Source organism: Nicotiana sylvestris, chromosome 2 (genome assembly GCF_000393655.2).
Source record: "Nicotiana sylvestris chromosome 2, ASM39365v2, whole genome shotgun sequence".
Taxonomy (NCBI): Eukaryota; Viridiplantae; Streptophyta; class Magnoliopsida; order Solanales; family Solanaceae; genus Nicotiana; species Nicotiana sylvestris.
In genome coordinates this window covers 60,487,465-60,504,661 of record NC_091058.1, presented here as the reverse complement: position 1 = coordinate 60,504,661, position 17,197 = coordinate 60,487,465, and the positions used below count along the sequence as shown (strand labels likewise).

The window sequence follows — 17,197 nt, the reverse complement described above, 5'->3', positions numbered from 1 at the left end:
TGGGAAAAAACTTAAAATGGTAAACAATTAATAGTTTCCGCATAATCTTCATTGTTTCATTTAAGGCGAACTCTTCTTCTATATATCTTTTACATAAAATGCCACGATTCGTTTATAAATCCTATGTCCTTCTCATGTATTTGTTTTAGTCCAAAGTTGCAATGGTTTGGTTAATGTTTGCAATGGAAGACAAGAGTCAAGTTGATAAGAAAGAGAACTATTATACAAATTGATTCAATAAAATTTCATCACATGCAATATAGTTGTACGTTTGAACCATTCCTAATATTGTATCAACTCACCTTCCACATATGATTATATATATACTCATCATCATGCCATATATGAACATACAACTTATATCAATCTAAACCAAAATCAGATTTTTTACAAGATATACTAATAATGTAATTTCTTGATACTTCCATTCTACTTTACATTTAGCTAACAATATTACGGGATGTAATTAATGGCCCATTTTATGCCATGTTCCCTACCTTGATATTTCAATCATGACTTCACTTAATGAAAATTCCGAAATGATATTATTACAACACTTAAACGAATTTTAAGAGGTAACAATTATCTTATATTCATTACGCCAAACGTACTATTATATTAATCAACTGAAACAAAAACCAAATTTTTTAACTAATGAACTTGAACGAATGGAAAACAGAATTATAATTCCCGAACTTCATTAATTTGTCATGTTGAAGCTTTTCGTGACATGAATTTACAGATATGTACCTGATATTGGAAGCAAAAGAAAATGAAGATGAGAATCAGCAGCAGTAATAACAGTACAACAGCAACAACTGCCCAGCAACAGTAACAACCCAGTAACAGACCGGTGGAGTAGTAATCCCAAAAACAAAAGCTTTAAGCTTTGAATGAAACAACAACCATTAATACTAATTTCAAAACAAAGAAAGAAAGCAGGAGATTTTTTAGTTTTTATTTTTATTTTGAAAGCTTAAATATTTTTCGGAATTTTTCTCTCTCTTATTTTCAGATTTGTTTCTCTCTCTCGTATCTGTGTATATATTTTCTCTTCTGTCTGTCTTGTATGTTTTTCTCGTTTATCTCTCTCTTTTTTTTCTCTTATTTCAAGACTTCATATATATAACTCATCCCATAAACTTTTCAATTAATTAAAAATCCATACTTTTTCTCTACCCAACCCATTATCTTCCCACTCATCCCCATTACATTAAATAAACATATCACACCACCCCATTATATTTTGTCCCCCATGCTTCATTTAAAATAATGCAAGATTCCCCTTTAAATTAAATCTTGTCCCCCCTTTATATTAAATAATCATATCACAACCCACCCCATTTCATTTTGTCCCCCATGCTTCAAATAAACAATTACAAAATGTACAATTCCTAAACTACCCCTTCCGACCTTACTGAAATTACCAAACTACCCCTGAACGTATTACAAATTTACCAAACTACCCATCAGCTATAACACATCAATTAATCAAACTTAACCAAAATATAGACAATATGATCAATTTCTAACAATGTTCAAACAACAATATGAACACGGATGAACATCATAACAACAATATCACATGAACACGATTTTAACAACATTTCAACAACAAATCACATGAACACAAATTGAACAACAAAGAACAACTAAAATTTGATTGAACAATATTTTAGCAACAAACAATCCTATTTTCGGATTCAACAACTACAACAAACAAGTATATTTAGATTTCTAACTTCAATCATATTGAACTTAAAATCAATTCTAACAACATTACAACCAACAATTCCTATATTAAACAAAGTATGAACATGAATTGAATCTATTTTGAACAACAAACATGATGGATTTAAACGATTAAACCAACATATTTCTCTAACACAACTAAATTCTTTAGACAAATAACAAGATCGACGAAGAAACAATTATGAACTTAAACTTGAACTTAACAATATTAACAATTTCTAACAATACATAAACTCATGAAACAAATTGAAGAAATAGTTAATTAAATTTCAATTTGAATCTAACAAACATCATACTAACAAATATTCACTTAAACAATAATACAAACATGAAATGAATATGAAAACAACTAATTAAACTTCTATTTTGAAATCTGAAAATTAATTTAACAAACAACATGAACATGAACAAAACCAAAAATCAAATATCTAACCATAGACATGAATAAAACAAACATTCGCCGATTTTAGATTCGAAAAATATCAAAACAAAATACGGACAAAATAAAACTCAAAAACTACTAACCGGATCAAAACGAAATATGTACGGACTATTTCGACGAGCCTCGACCTATGTAGGGACTGTTTTGACGACCCCCAACCAAAACTCGACGTACCGGACCTCGACTCAACCAAAGACCCTTGAAATTTGACGAAGAAGATGAAGCAACAGTAGAAGCATCACGTGAAGCAGAAGCAGCTGGTCGTGGCAAAGGTTGAAGCAGCAGCAACAACATCCATGTGCGCGGCGAGCAGAAACAAGAGCGTCTGGTCGTTTGGACGCAACGATGACGCGGATGAACGTGAAGATGCAGCAACTGGGTTTCTTTGCTGCTGCTGTTCAACGCGAAGACGCAACAACTAGGCTCGAACTGGACGACGTTTTTGGTTTGGGAGCTGTTGTTCGACGTCCTGGCTGGATCGTAGTAGAAGGGTGAGGTTCTAGGGTCTCGAAGGTGTTCGAGAAAATGATGGTCGAGTTGGGCTGCTGAAGAAGACGACATTGCGACGTGATCGGGTAGACGTGAGGCTGATCCAGTGGTTTCTTGGTTGCGAGAAGATGAAGCAGAAAGGTCGTTTGGGTCGTAGCAGAAGCAAAAGAAACGAGGTGGAGGAGGGCAGCTTGGAGACGACGTGCGTGTGTGTGCTTGCGTTTCTGTGTGTGTGTGTAAGTATGTGTTTGCTGTGTGTGTTGGAGAAGGAGAAGGAGGGCAGCCATTGATGGAGCTTGGTGAAGCTTGAGGAAGAAGAAGAAGATATGGAAGGGGGGGTGGCGGATTGTTTAGAATTTTTTTTAGGGTTTTTGTCTTCTTTTTGCTTTGTTTTGTTTTGTAAAATGTAAGACAAAGGGGTTTGGGTCTTTTGGTTATGGACTGGGTCGACCCAGTTTGAAATGGACTGGGTCGTAGGGAAGATTGGGCCATTTTTTGGGCCTATGGCTTGAAATCGAAGAAGAGGCCCAATTCCGATTTTTTTTTAATATTTTTGCTCTCTTTTCTTCTTTTATTTCCCTAAAACTAAATTATAAAAATACTTAAACTATTATTAAGAATTAAATTAAGTTATAAAAGCGCAAATTAACTCCCAATAACAATTAACGCACAATTAAGTAATAATTAAGCATAAAATTGTATATTTGGACATTAAATGCTAAAAATGCAAACGATGCCTATTTTTGTAATTTTTAATTTTTGTAAAACAAATTTAATTACTAACAATTGTAGAATTAAATCCTACATGCAAAATGCGACATATTTTTGTATTTTTTATTAATTTTAGCAAATAAACATGCACAGACAAATACAAATAATTATTCAAAATATCACAAAATATCACAAAATTGCACACCAAAGAAAAATCATTTTATTTTTGAATTTTTTGGGAGTAATTCTCATATTGGGCAAAAATCACGTGCTTACAGCTGCCCCTCTTTGCCCGAAGACACGAAGGATTTCTATAAATGTACTAAATAGATTAGTAGAACTTGGGAATCCTAATGTTAGCTGTTCGACTAGTACTAGCGGCTATGATAGTCAGAATAGTGGCAACCCCCTGGGAAATCATCCTTATGTAGTAATGCTTGTTAATGAATGATAACTTCGTCTTTCTACCAAATTTTTTTTAAGGAGATTAAAAGTGCTCTATTTTGACAAACGTAACAGACCAAATTCCTCATAAGTATACCTGAGGGACTATTTCAATCTAATCCCAAAACACAAGGGACAAGTTTTGTCATTTCCTCACTCTTTGCTGGCAAAATACCTCTGAATCCCCTAAACTTGACACGGATTATTAGTTATAGCCTTAAACTATTTATGGTCTTAATTACCCTATCAACTTGGACTTTTGAGAGCCATTATCCCTGGACGTTGAGGTGATAAAGAGTGTGGGTGCACTCGCCTGCCACGTGGATTTTTCCTGTATATGTGGTATTTTTTTGAAAAATAAAATATATTTTTACCTTTTTAAGTATATTACTTCTTTAGATAATTTTTTCAAATATAATTTATAATAAAACTTGGATAGAACTATATTATTTAGGCTAATTTTTTTTATTTGACTAAAAATAATAAAGTTTTAGTTAATCGTTTTTGAATTTGACATGAAAATAAAGATTTATACAATTGAAATAAATAGTCAAAGCATCTAAAAAGTTATAAGAAAAATACATAGTTTGAAATTAATTATTTTGGCTACAATTTTTTATATAGCTCTAAATTATGGTGCTCTAAAAATATATATTTTTTACAACTTTTACCTGAAAAAGTAAAAATACACAGTATAAAAAGAGTATACAATTTCTTCGACTATGTATTTTTATTTCTTCTTTTGATGCAATGACTCTTTTTATACTGTGTATTTTTACCTTTTTAGGCAAAATCTGTAAAAAAAAAATTATATTTTTAGAGCACCATAATTTAGAGCAATATAAAAAATTATAGCCAAAATAATTAATTTAAAACTATGTATTTTTTATAACTTTTTAGATGCCTTGACTATTTATTTCAATTGTATAAATCTTTATTTTCATGTCAAATTCAAAAGCGATTAACTAAAACTTTATTATTTTTAGTCAAATAAAAAAAATTAGTCTAAATAGTGTAGTTCTATCCAAGTTTTATTATAAAATTTATTCGAAAAAAATTATCTAAAGAAGTAACATACTTAAAAGGGTAAAAATATATTTTATTTTTCAAAAAATGCCACTTATATAGGAAAAATATACGTGGTACGCGAGTGCAATCACACTCTTTATCATATCAGCATCCAGCGGTAATGACTCTCAAAAGGACAAGTTAAGGGATAATTAAGAACCCGAATAGATAATTAATAATCCGTGTAAGTTTAGGCCTCTTTGCTCTAATTCCGACCCGCCTGATAATCTACATGTATTCGGACCCCATACCGCAAGTGAGACCGTTTTGGCCGGGAAAATCAATCTTCTTTTCCTCCAGCAGCCAAAGGACCAAAAGGGAAAGAGGAAAAATAGAGAAAGGTGTAGCCTTTGATGCGTAGTTGAGTTGAGATGGTGGCAATTATCCTGACAGAATCTATATTCGGAGCTTCTTCTTCTTGTACTGATTTAAATGGAGTTTTTGGTTCAAATTACCTCCGTTGCCCTTGTTTTTCATCAAGATTTTCACTTTCCGAGACACCCTTTTGGGAAATTTCTCTGGGAAACAAAAGGGTGAAAAAGCAGAAGAGAATTCTGGGTCTTGGCAGAGTCTCTTGTAGCTTAGGTAATGGGATAGTTGATAAAGAAGAGCTTGAATTCAAGCCTTCATTTGATGAGTATTTGAAAGCCATGGAGTCTTTAAAAGAGAAGAAAAAGAGTGATAGTGTTATTAGGAGAAAGAAAGGTGAAGAAGAAAAGGGTAAATTTGGAAAGTATGTGAAGAAGAAATGTGTAGAAAGTTCTGATATTGTGGAGAAACATGAAGGAGTTGGAGCTGTGGAAAAGAAGGGTAGTGGTGGGAAATTGGAATTTAGAAAGGTGATGATTCAGAAAAGAGAGAGCATAAGTACAAAGCATGTTGATGAGATGGAAAGAGCTGCTTTTAAGTCAATGGATGACGATCCTTATGATAAGCCAAGAGTTACTAAGGCAGACATGGAACAGAGAATCCAAAGGCTTGCAAAGTGGTGAGACATTCCTTGTTTTGCACTGTAGAGAAATAAAGGACTAATGCTTATAACTGAAAAAAGGAAGGAAAAATGAAGGACTAATTCAGTTATTTAGGATACTCTAATATTGCTAAACAGTTGGTAGTTTATTAGAAAATTCCTATTTTCTGACTCGTAGTAAAATAATTTACTCTTACAGTCTAAATGGTGCAGACGTTGACATGCCTGAGTGGATGTTCTCTAAAATGATGCGAAGTGCTCAGATTAGATTCTCCGATCATTCTATCTTGAGGATTATCCAAATATTGGGTAGATTGGGAAATTGGAGACGAGTGCTGCAAGTCATTGAGTGGCTTCGTTCACGTGAACGCTTCAAGTCACACAAGTTAAGGTATCTTTTCTACGGTCATTTCTCCCACTTCTCGATAGTGCATTGTCTTAGTGATTGATTTAGATGTGGCCTTAATGCTTATTTTACAGTTAGCTATGTATTGTGATGTTCTCATAATCACTTTTGTATTTGTGAAAAGGGTGAAACACTGGTGCTTCCTATCTATGCATTTGTCAGTGCGTTGGTTTTTCTTGTGTATGCAGATATAGAAAATAAATCAAGCGTATACCACAACGAAAACAAACGCTGACTAATTATAGATAGGAAGCACCGGTGTTTCACTTTTTCCCATGGATTTGCTACTTCCTTTAAATGCATCTTTGAAAGCACTGTACATGAAACTCTCAAAACTTATCCTGGGAACCTAGCATGGACTTGATCTTCTAAATTTTCCTTTATGAACCTTCTGGAATTGATCGAAGTTGTGATTTATATTTTTGGTGGCACATCCTTCCTATCCATCTTCTGGTAGGTCTAGGGTCAAAGTCCTTAGTGTGAAATTGATGCTGATGGACCTTTGATTAAATTCTTTTGCAAGATATATTTACACGGCTGCACTGGATGCATTGGGAAAGGCTAGGAGGCCAGTGGAAGCGCTAAACTTGTTTCGTGCAATGCAGGTAAGACATGTAACTTTAGTTTCAACACTTTGTCTCTCCTTTAATCAGTAGTCTTGTGTCCTATTGAGATGAATAGGCTGTGTGATATGTAACTCATGCGTGCAACCTCGACTCTTTTCCCAGGAACACATATCATCGTATCCAGACCTTGTGGCTTACCATTGTATTGCTGTCACTCTTGGACAAGCAGGACATATGAAGGAACTCTTTGACATTATCGATACCATGCAATCACCACCCAGAAAGAAATTCAAGACTAATATTATTGAGAAGTTTGATCCACGACTTGAGCCGGACGTTGTCATCTATAATGCTGTAAGTAATGAAAGGGTGGGCCAAATATGGGGGATTTTTCCTGGTCAAATGCACTTGTGGCTCAGAGCCATGTTGTTTCACCATCATGCTGGGAACCTCTGTTGCTCAGTGAATAATGAGAATTTAGTGTCTTCCCAATTTAAGAAAAGGATAATTGAGACAGACACAAGAAAAACCAAGCAGAATTAGAAACCAAATGAGAAAAAAGAAGTTCAGTATGACATTGAAATTTGTAGTTGCTATATTTGGAAAATATTACTGACGATCGATATCTAAATGGCTAATGCATCAGTTATTTTCCCCTTTTATTCAGTAAATTATGCATCTCTACTTTTCCTTATAGCTGTCCAACGGGGCGGGACGGGACCAAATTAACGGGACGGGACGACATTTAAGCGGGATGGAGGCGGGACGGGACGAAACGGGACTGGACAAACGGGATGGCATGGAACGGGACGGGACGGGTTCGTGGGCCTTAAGTGTATTTTTTTTTTTAAAAAGCGTCTAGTTTTTTGAAATTTACTATGTTTTTAAAGTTTACAACGGCTAGATTTTTGACTTATTTAATAAACTTAAATGTTACTATGTTAAAATGAAAATTAGAAAACTAAGTAAAGAATTATAAAATATTAAAACAAAAGACTTGTAATGAAATATTCTAGTAATTATAAATTTATAATAGAGTTATAATTTATTTAATATAATTTCAAAGTATTAACTATTAAGTAACTAAGACAATTCATAAATAAAATTTAACGCTTAGAGCCTTTTATTTTATTAATAGAACTTTCAAATCTCAAATACAAATATAATTCTTTTGAAGAGCCCCTAATCTACACAGCCACCTTCTAGGAAGGGTTCTGTTTGAACTAGGCCTCTTAGTAGCCAATTACAAATTATCATACTAATATTTGTAAGCTCCTATATAGCTTCTTTGTAACTTATCAATAATATCTCTCGGACATTCTGCTGGAATTGGCAATGTTGATTGATGTTCCATGAGCTCCATGCCGTCATCGCTCCCAGTGGTTAGTATCTCATTGTATTCTTCTTCTTCCCTAGTGGTTAATTTTTCAAAACCAAGATTTCTTCTTTCTGCATTAATCCAATCTCTGAATAATACGAAAATCTCTAGACTGTTCTCCACTAATGAATGTCTATGATCTCCAATTTGAAATCTTGCCGCGCTAAAAGCACTCTCCGATGCTACTGATGATGCTTGAATAACCAGGATATCTCGGACCGTAATTGAAAGTGTTGGAAAAGCCTTGCCACGCTCCCTCCACCATGACAAAAGTTGTTCCTTGCCTTCTTCGTCTTTAATATTTTCCAATCCTTGATTAAGATAAGAATCAAGTTCATCATCAATAGAGGAATCAAAACCTGTTATATCATCCATATCTTCCCATAAAACTTCTGCTCTAGACGCAGTTTCACAACCAGTTGTATTTATAGATTTATATTTATCAAACATTGATCTAACATAAGAATATATGCTAGCTTGGCAGTTTTTGAGAGATGGTTGTTCATTTTCTTGAATTTCTAAATTCTCATAAATTTTACGAACAAGTCCCTTTGCACGTCTTAGTTTTAAAGATGGGTTAAGTAGAGTAGAAATTAAATAAACTTCGGGAATAGGGAAAAAATACTTTTTAAATTTTAAAATCATTTCTTTAATGGCCGGTGCATAAGTTGGATTTGTTTTATACTTACCAAATACAACAGAAATTCCACAAATATACCATAATATTTGTGTAACAGTAGGATAATATATACCAGAAAATTGTTTTGTAGCATAATAAAAATTTTCTAAAAATTTAGTAAGCTCTCTGATCTCATCTCAATCAGAATCAACAATTTGATCAACAGGGTGAGCATTATGCATATTAAATACTTTTTGGATAGGCACCCGATAATCATAAGCAACTTTAAGCATTTCATAAGTAGAATTCCACCTAGTACAAACATCTTTTGGAACTTTTCTAAATGGAAGGTTAGTACTAGCACATTGTTGAGCAAATTCACGAATTCTACTTTGTTTATGAGCACGGAAAATATAGCCACAAGCATGTTGTATTTTACTACAAGCATTAGAAAATAAATTAAGACCATCTTTTACAACCAAGTTAAAAATATGGCATGCACATCTAACATGAAAAATTGTTGGATTAATTGGACAAAGTCTAGATTTTAAGCTATTTGCTGCGGTTGTGTTAGAAGAAGCATTATCTAAGGTGATAGTTAAAACTTTATTAATGAGTCCATAAAAATCAAGTATTTGTAGAACAGTAGTTGCAATATATGCTCCAGTGTGTTTTGAATCAACAAATTTATAACCAATAATACGTTTTTGCGAGTTCCAGTGATGATCAACCCAATGACATGTAACAGTTAAATAATCACAACCATTAGGACTACGACCTATATCAGATGTGATAGATACTTTACAATCTAAGTGAAAAAAATACACAACGAATATACTGAAGATATTCAGTTTGAAATTTAAAAACATCATTTCTAACTGTGGTCTTAGGAAAACCTTGAAAAGCAGGGTTATAAGTTTCTTGTATATAATGCACAAAAGCAGGGTGAGAAGGGAAAGTAAAAGGTAAGCCACAGACAGCCACCATTTTTGCTAAGTTCTCACGATCTCTATCTTTGTTATATTTGCGTAAAACATGACCAGAAGCAGGGTCAAGTTGTTGTTGAATTTGATTAGAACCAGATCCACTAGGAGTGTCAGTACTGATGGTAGGATCTATAATTTTTCCGGCTTCTATGTTAGCTTGTATACATAAAGATTTGTGATCCCTTATTAAGTGTCTACTTAAACCCCCCGTCCCACCACTTGTTGTGTGTGCAAATACTTGCTTATATTTTTCACATATAGCAAGATGATTGACTTTATCATGTTTAAAAGATTTCCATACAAGTGATGTTTTGGGACGTTCAGCCTTAGGCTTACCCTTTACAGGGGGTACAGGGGGTAAAACTCCAGACTGAGATTGACTCTGAGTTGGAGCTTGTGTTGCGGGACTAGTGGGTGTTTCATCTAATTCTTCTTCCTCATTTTCTTCATCCTCAAAAAAATATCATTGTCAAATTGTCTTTGTAAAGTTTCATGATCTAATTGTTCTCCGACATGAACATCATAAAATGTGGGGGGTTGGGAAAATGAAGTTTCATCAACATGAGTCATTTCATCAATATGTTTTCTAATTCTAGGTCTAGGAGAAGGGTTAGGATTAGGATTACTACTACTTTCACCTATACTATTTTTTTTACTGCTTTTTTTAAAAATACCAAATACATTTTTAGGTGCCATAATTTAAATACGAAATTAAATTAAAAAAGCTAACACAAATATTAAACACACAAATGAAATACGAAAATATAACACGTAAAGTAAACACAAAAATTAAGCACTAAAATGATACACAAAAATTATATATTAAAATTAGGAGATGGAACGAGTGCACCGTGATTAAATATTGAAACTTGAAGAAATTGCCCAAAATATTGCTCCAAACTTGACGAATTAATTTGAAGCTTGAAAGTTGCTCCAAAAAATTTGCCCAAATACTTGAAAGTTATCACTTGATACTTGATAGTTGATACTTGATAGTAACAAAATTGAGAGAATAATATAGAATATAGATAGAATATTAGAATGTAAGAGATTTGAGAGAGAAAGATTGTTTTTTTGTGGGAAAAAATGAAGAAGAATGGGGGGGTATTTATAGTAGAAAATAGGGTCAAAGTGTAATTTAATAAACTTAGGGGTTATATTAAAAGTTTGGGGGGTGGTTGGGGGGGGGGGGGGTAAGAGCTGTTTGGACCGTTGGCAACGGCTATTTTTGCAATTTAAGCCGTTGCCCAACGGCTAGTTTTTTTTAAAAAAAAAAAAAGCGGGACGGGACGCGGGACGGGACAAACGGGACGAAATGATCGTCCCGTCCCATCCCGTGTCCCGTTTAACATTGGCCCATCCCATTTAACTTGAAGCGGGAAGGGACCGGGACGAGACGGGACGCGAGACTCCGTCCCGTTGGACAGCCATACTTTTCCTATATAAGCCAGGCATCAAAATCTGAAGCAATCATTTTAACTCAGTGCTATTGTACTCAGTGCTATTGTGCCCTGGATGCTGAACTTGTTTTGGTAAAATATATCTCCTTGATGAAGTTCGTTTCTGAGTTATAAACTCTTACAACAACAACAACAACCCAGTATAATCCCACTTAGTGGGGTCTGGGGAGGGTAGTGTGTACGCAGACCTTACCCCTACCCTGGGGTAGAGAGGCTGTTTCCAAATAGACCCTCGGCATCCTTCCCTCCAAGAACTTCCCACCTTGCTCTTGGGGAGACTCGAACTCACAACCTCTCGGTTGGAAGTGGAGGTTGCTTACCATCAGAGCAACCCCTCTTGTCTGAGTTATAAACTCTTCAGGTAAATAAATATATATTATAAGGACTTGGTTGCTGAATTGTATTATTAACTAAAAGGAGAGGGAACGATCATAAAGTTAACCCCAAAGCTATGCAGATCCCTTCCTAATGATCTCTGTAGTTTTGGTTGAAGTTCTTGTATAAATTTTGTTCGGTGCATAAATATGCTGCAATTAATTTCCACTGGAAGTCGGTATATTTCAGTTTGGTTCAAATGCTATGCTGAAAGTCAGAGTATTTCAATTTTGTTCAAATGCTATGCTGATAGTCAGCACATTTCAATTTGGTTAAGATGCCACCTTTGTAAGAAAGTTTTTTCTCTTTGCTTGTAGGTTCTAAATGCATGTGCTCGCCGTAAAAGCTGGGAGGGTGCGTTTTGGGTGCTACAACAGCTAAAGCTCCGGGACCAGCAGCCTTCAGTAACAACATATGGATTAGTCATGGAGGTAATTATCCTTTTCTTTTTCCTTTTTCTCTTTTCCATAGGCGTTTACTGTGGGAGTGACATAGTTGAGAAGGCTATTCAATTCAACCTTTGCTCTTTTTCTATTTTCTCTCTTCAGAAGGAGTCACTTCCACCTAAATTAGCTTTCGATCTGCTTTGTTCCTATGGGAGGTTTCCTGACATTTATTGGGAAATACTCGCACGAATTCTCATGTTTTATGTAACCATTGATATCTAGCATTAATTGTGGTGTGTGCTGGCCTTGAGATGGGAAACTACACTGCTACATTTTGCTTCGTATAATGTGATTCCTGACCTCATCAAGGACTAAAGAAAAAAATAAGTACAAGATGACAAGATGTGTTTGGAGTATCGGAGAGCTTCGAGGAGATATATATCCATAAAATCAGAAGATTCATTATCTATCTTTTCCCTTTGCCCTGGGGTCTCTCTTAACTCAAGGAACCAGAGCCATGTTACACCTATGTGCCATAATGATATTAATAGCCAAGTCCCTTAAGCTCCAAAAGGCGATCCTTCAGCTCGAAGGTTCTTGGATATCCATTTTTTAAGGAAATTAAAGGATCAAGCTTTGGTGAAGTACGTTGAAAGACCTCTACACATGAAATTTCCAAAATACAACTTGACTTCAATTTGGAAAAGATTACAACGAATCAATTTAATATTGACTGTATTTAGAAAAACTGTGGTCAACAATGCATCCAACTTCTTCTTCTGATGATTTTTTCATGATATACACCTTTTGTGCTTTAACGTTTTTGTCAATATTAAGGCTGGAAATGAGAAAAGTTAGAAGAACCTGTGGCATATTGCATATCCCAGCAGAGGAGAAAAAGAGAGAGGAGAGAACCCTATAGCATAGTGGTCTAGCTGGGGGTCCTTTGCTCATTCCTTATATTGTTGTCAAATGACATTTTTCTCTCTTTTTTCCTTTTAAATACTTTTGGGCTGGATTGGGGGCAAGGAAGGCCCATCTATATGGGATTTAGTGCTTCCATGAAACATGTTAGTTATTGAAATTTGTTTGATTTTACCAGTAGCTAAACTGAGGTGTTCATTCAGGTTATGTTCGAATGTGGCAAATACAATTTGGTGCATGACTTTTTCAAGAAAATGCAGAAGTCATGTATTCCCAATGCTTTAACCTATAAAGGTAACATAGAAATGTGCGCTTACTTGACATGCTGCAAAAGATTCTTTTTGCTGAATTAAGTTGTCTTTGATGCATGTAGTTCTTGTGAGTACTCTTTGGAAGGAAGGAAAAACAGACGAGGCCATACTGGCTGTAGAAGATATGGAAAGACGAGGAATTGTGGGCACTGCCAGTTTGTATTATGACCTTGCTCGTTGCCTTTGTAGTGCGGGGAGGTGTGAGGAGGCACTGATGCAAGTACGTTTCTTGTATTTAGCTTCCATTCATCTTATTTTGTTCTGCTGTTCTGTTTCAGGATCCTATAAATTATCTAGAGTATTCATATATTCCATTTGACATCCAATAGAATCAAGTAATCATGTGTTATTCAGTGTTGTCAAACGCGAAACGCGCTAAAAAGTGATCCAGGTCTATCGGAGCTTTAAGCGTAAAGCCCACAACTAAAGCTTGGGTTTAGTTAAAAAAGGCCCAGCGGCGAAAAAAGAAATAAAAATAGATATTTAATGCGAGAAAAAAGTAACAACTTTATTCATAATGATTTACTTGAACAATTAATATATTTTCTTGCCAATCATATTTACTGTTTACTGCCACTCTATTCAAGACAGAATTAATGGGCAATGAGGCGCATGCCTTAGTTCCTTGCCTAAACTGAAGCGCAGCTTAAGTCAGGCGAAGCGCCTACCCCGAGCTTCTCTGAGCTTCAGGGCTTAAGCGCGCTTTGAGCCTTTGACAACACTGGTTTTGTTCAAGTTGATGTTTCCGAACTTAAAATATCAGAAGGTAATTGATCCTGTTTTCTGACTATATTAACTTAGAAGGTAAATGTCATTGATTGTAAAGGATAGCATACATTAGTATGTGAATGCCAATTTACTAATATTATTGTTCATATCAATTGCAAACAAATAATCATAAGCGATCTTTGGACTGCAAAGATACGCATTTAGAACCTAAATATTTGCTCAATCCTCATATCTTCTAAACCATAACAACTGATTCTCTGTGATTTCTCAAGTATTTGCTGAAATCTGACTACTACTTCATTAGTGTGTTGAAGAGGTCAATGGTCTATTTGTTCATCAAGAGCTTTATCAGTGTGATGGGAGATCCATGACTTATCAAGCATTAAAGTCGAATTCCGATGAAGCCCCCAGGGCCTAGCTCAAGTGGCAAAGGGTGGTGGATTTGTGTCTTAGGTCACAAGTTCAAGCCCCCACACCATGCAAAGCAAAGGCTGGTATTTAAGTGGAGAAGGGTAGAGGGGCGGGCCCATTATCCACCGAGTTTCGAAGGCTGCGGTTGGTCCAAAGGATCGGCCCCAGACGGATTTCTCGGTCATCAAAAAAAAAAAAAAAATCGTATTCCGATGAATCAAGTTAGCGTCCAGAAGGTGGATTTCTTATTTACCATTTTCTGGTAGATCCGAATGTATCCTTCTCAAAACCAATGGCCTTGGAGAGTAAGGCTAGACTGGGAGAAAGGGCTACAATATCTGAAATCTAACAAATCAAACCTAAAAACATGGAATCTAACCAGGGAAACTATCATCTACAGCCTACAGCTGACTGGGCTTTCAACAAATGTAGAGGATGGAGGGAGAGAGAGAGAGAGTGCGGACCCGAATAAAGTACTCCTTCCTGCCTTCTTTGTCAAAACTAAAGCTTTTTAAGTTTTTTTTTTGGTCCATTACTTTCTTCGAATACACAATTCAGAGAACTAGTCAGTGTAGGGCTTTTGTTTGAAATAAGGAAGGTGTACTCTCAAACAGAATAACTTAATGGGTACATACATGACTTGTCTTACTTGGACGTACTCCCAACAGATAAATCATTGGTACATAAATGACTTGTCTTGCTCATCTCCAGAAAAACTTTCTGTTGGATACTAACATTTCTTTCCATTTCTTTTGGGTCCATCTTCTACTCTGCAACAGATGGAAAAAATATGCAAAGTTGCTACCAAGCCTCTAGTGGTGACTTATACTGGTCTACTTCAAGCTTGTGTGGACTCTGGTGACGTTCAGAGTGGAGCATACATCTTTAACCAAATGAACCAGTTTTGCTCCCCAAATTTGGTAACTTACAATATAATGCTAAAAGCTTATCTGGATAATGGGATGTTTGAAGAAGCAAGGCAGTTATTTTTCAAGTTATTGGATAACGGTAACCGTATTAGCAGTAAATTGGACAGTAAGGATAAGGTTTTACCAGATGTCTACACATTCAACTTAATGTTGGATGCATATGCTGCTGAGAAGAAGTGGGATGATCTCGAGTTTACCTACTCACGTATGCTGAAATATGGATATCGCTTCAATCCAAAACGTCACATTCAGATGGTACTTGACTCCTGCACTGCTGGAAAGGTACTCTTTCTTGACCCTGTATTCAGTTCTCTGTATCCTCGCCTTTCATGTTTAATACCTTTATCATTCCTAGGAAATTCCCAAGTTAAATTTCAATTTAGCTGTTATTTTATGGACGGTCAAATTTTTGTACAGTTTATTTTTTTTTAATAAAAAATATGACCAGCATTTTTTATTAGAGAAGATATTTGCTTAAAAGAAAGTGGGATTAAGCCGTTACTGCATTTTCTCCCTATTTTCTGTCTATCGTAGTGGATATCAATTTGGAAATGAAAATTAAGGAGATAGTTGTATAGGAGAATTTGAAAATGTCTCCCTAAATAGACAAAGAAGTTAAAAAGTAAGGGTAACATTTAGACTTGTTTTAATGTGATGATGGCAGAATCTGGTAGCAGGATCTATGATACTTTTTGTTTTTCTAACTATCTGAAGTATAAATGTTAGTTCCATTTTGGAGTATGCTTGTATTCTCTGTTGAAATTTATTTCATTTTTGTTTTTGGCGGCTGCATACTGTATAGAGAGATTGTCCTCTCCATCTTACTGCATGGTAGATTAAAAGGGAGAGAGTTCGAGGTTTCAGAGCAATATTATGTCACATGCCATTTCCTGGTTCTGCAGAGAAAGATTACGGTTCTATAACTTATGGTGATTTGACTTCATGGGAGATGATTTTTAGTCCCACTTTTAGTGCTTTCTGGTTCCATTGACACCACACCTCAAACATAAATAAATTCGAAGTGTGCAAATACTATCCTTTTACATCTTACCACCCAAGGGTGTGACTTGGTGGTCAATGAAGTGGATTTGCAAAAAAATACTAGGTGATTTCTTCCCATGTACCTAAACTTTGGTGGCCACAGTTACCTAATACCTATGCGGGGTGGGAGGTAGCAGGTACCAATAGTCGAGGTGCGTGCAAGCTGGTCTGAACACCATTGATATAAAAAAAACAAAGCAAACATAGAAAACTATCCTTCCATGTCAACATATCTTTGGTTCATATCGATCTTTTGATCAGGTTAAGAATTCTGACTATTCTACGCTGACCTTTTCAGGTGGAATTATTAGAAGCAACTTGGAAGGACTTGGCTCGGGCTGATCGGGTTCCACCAGTGCCACTAGTCAAAGAAATGTTCCGCCTGCAGCTGGAGAGAGGCGATTTTTCCGCTGCCCTGGCTTGTGTTGCTGATTATCCTTCCTCTGAATCACAGGCGTTTTCTGCCAAGTTTTGGATGAAATTTTTCGTGGAAAATTCTGATAGATTATCTGATGGTACTCTTTTCAGATTGCTACAAGTGAGCCCTGTCATTGCCAGAAACGACAGCAGAATACTTAACAATCTGATGGCTTCTTGTAAAGAATTTTTGAGAACTCGATCAGCAAAACTTTGCAGAGTTCATAGCGAAACAGCTCTAGTTTGTTAATTTCTTACCCCGAAACATAAAAAGAAAAATCATCTTATGCTGTATAATCTGTTCTTGATATACAAACTCGTTGACCTAGCAGTTTAGCAAATGCCTATTTACATAATCTATCACTTATGGGTTGAGGACCATT

At 35.5% G+C, this 17,197-nt stretch overlaps 1 protein-coding gene across 1 annotated transcript; it reads left to right on the top strand.

The window, feature by feature from the left end:
- The first annotated feature begins 5,107 nt into the window (after positions 1-5,107).
- On the top strand, positions 5,108-17,155 carry LOC104237321 (pentatricopeptide repeat-containing protein At1g30610, chloroplastic). Its single transcript, XM_009791451.2, has 9 exons — positions 5,108-5,894; positions 6,076-6,267; positions 6,806-6,887; positions 7,011-7,202; positions 11,984-12,097; positions 13,180-13,270; positions 13,350-13,507; positions 15,207-15,638; positions 16,696-17,155. Exons 1-9 carry the CDS (start codon positions 5,278-5,280, stop codon positions 17,062-17,064), a joined length of 2,247 nt encoding a protein of 748 aa, XP_009789753.1. The 5' UTR covers positions 5,108-5,277; the 3' UTR covers positions 17,065-17,155.
- The last annotated feature ends 42 nt before the right edge of the window (positions 17,156-17,197 follow it).

Coding starts and splice junctions, on each gene's coding strand:
- LOC104237321 (XM_009791451.2), top strand. CDS start 5,278: ATGGTGGCAATTATCCTGACAGAATCTATATTCGGAGCTTCTTCTTCT. Junction 13,271..13,349: donor CAATGCTTTAACCTATAAAG/GTAACATAGAAA, acceptor TGATGCATGTAG/TTCTTGTGAGTACTCTTTGG. Junction 15,639..16,695: donor ACTCCTGCACTGCTGGAAAG/GTACTCTTTCTT, acceptor TGACCTTTTCAG/GTGGAATTATTAGAAGCAAC.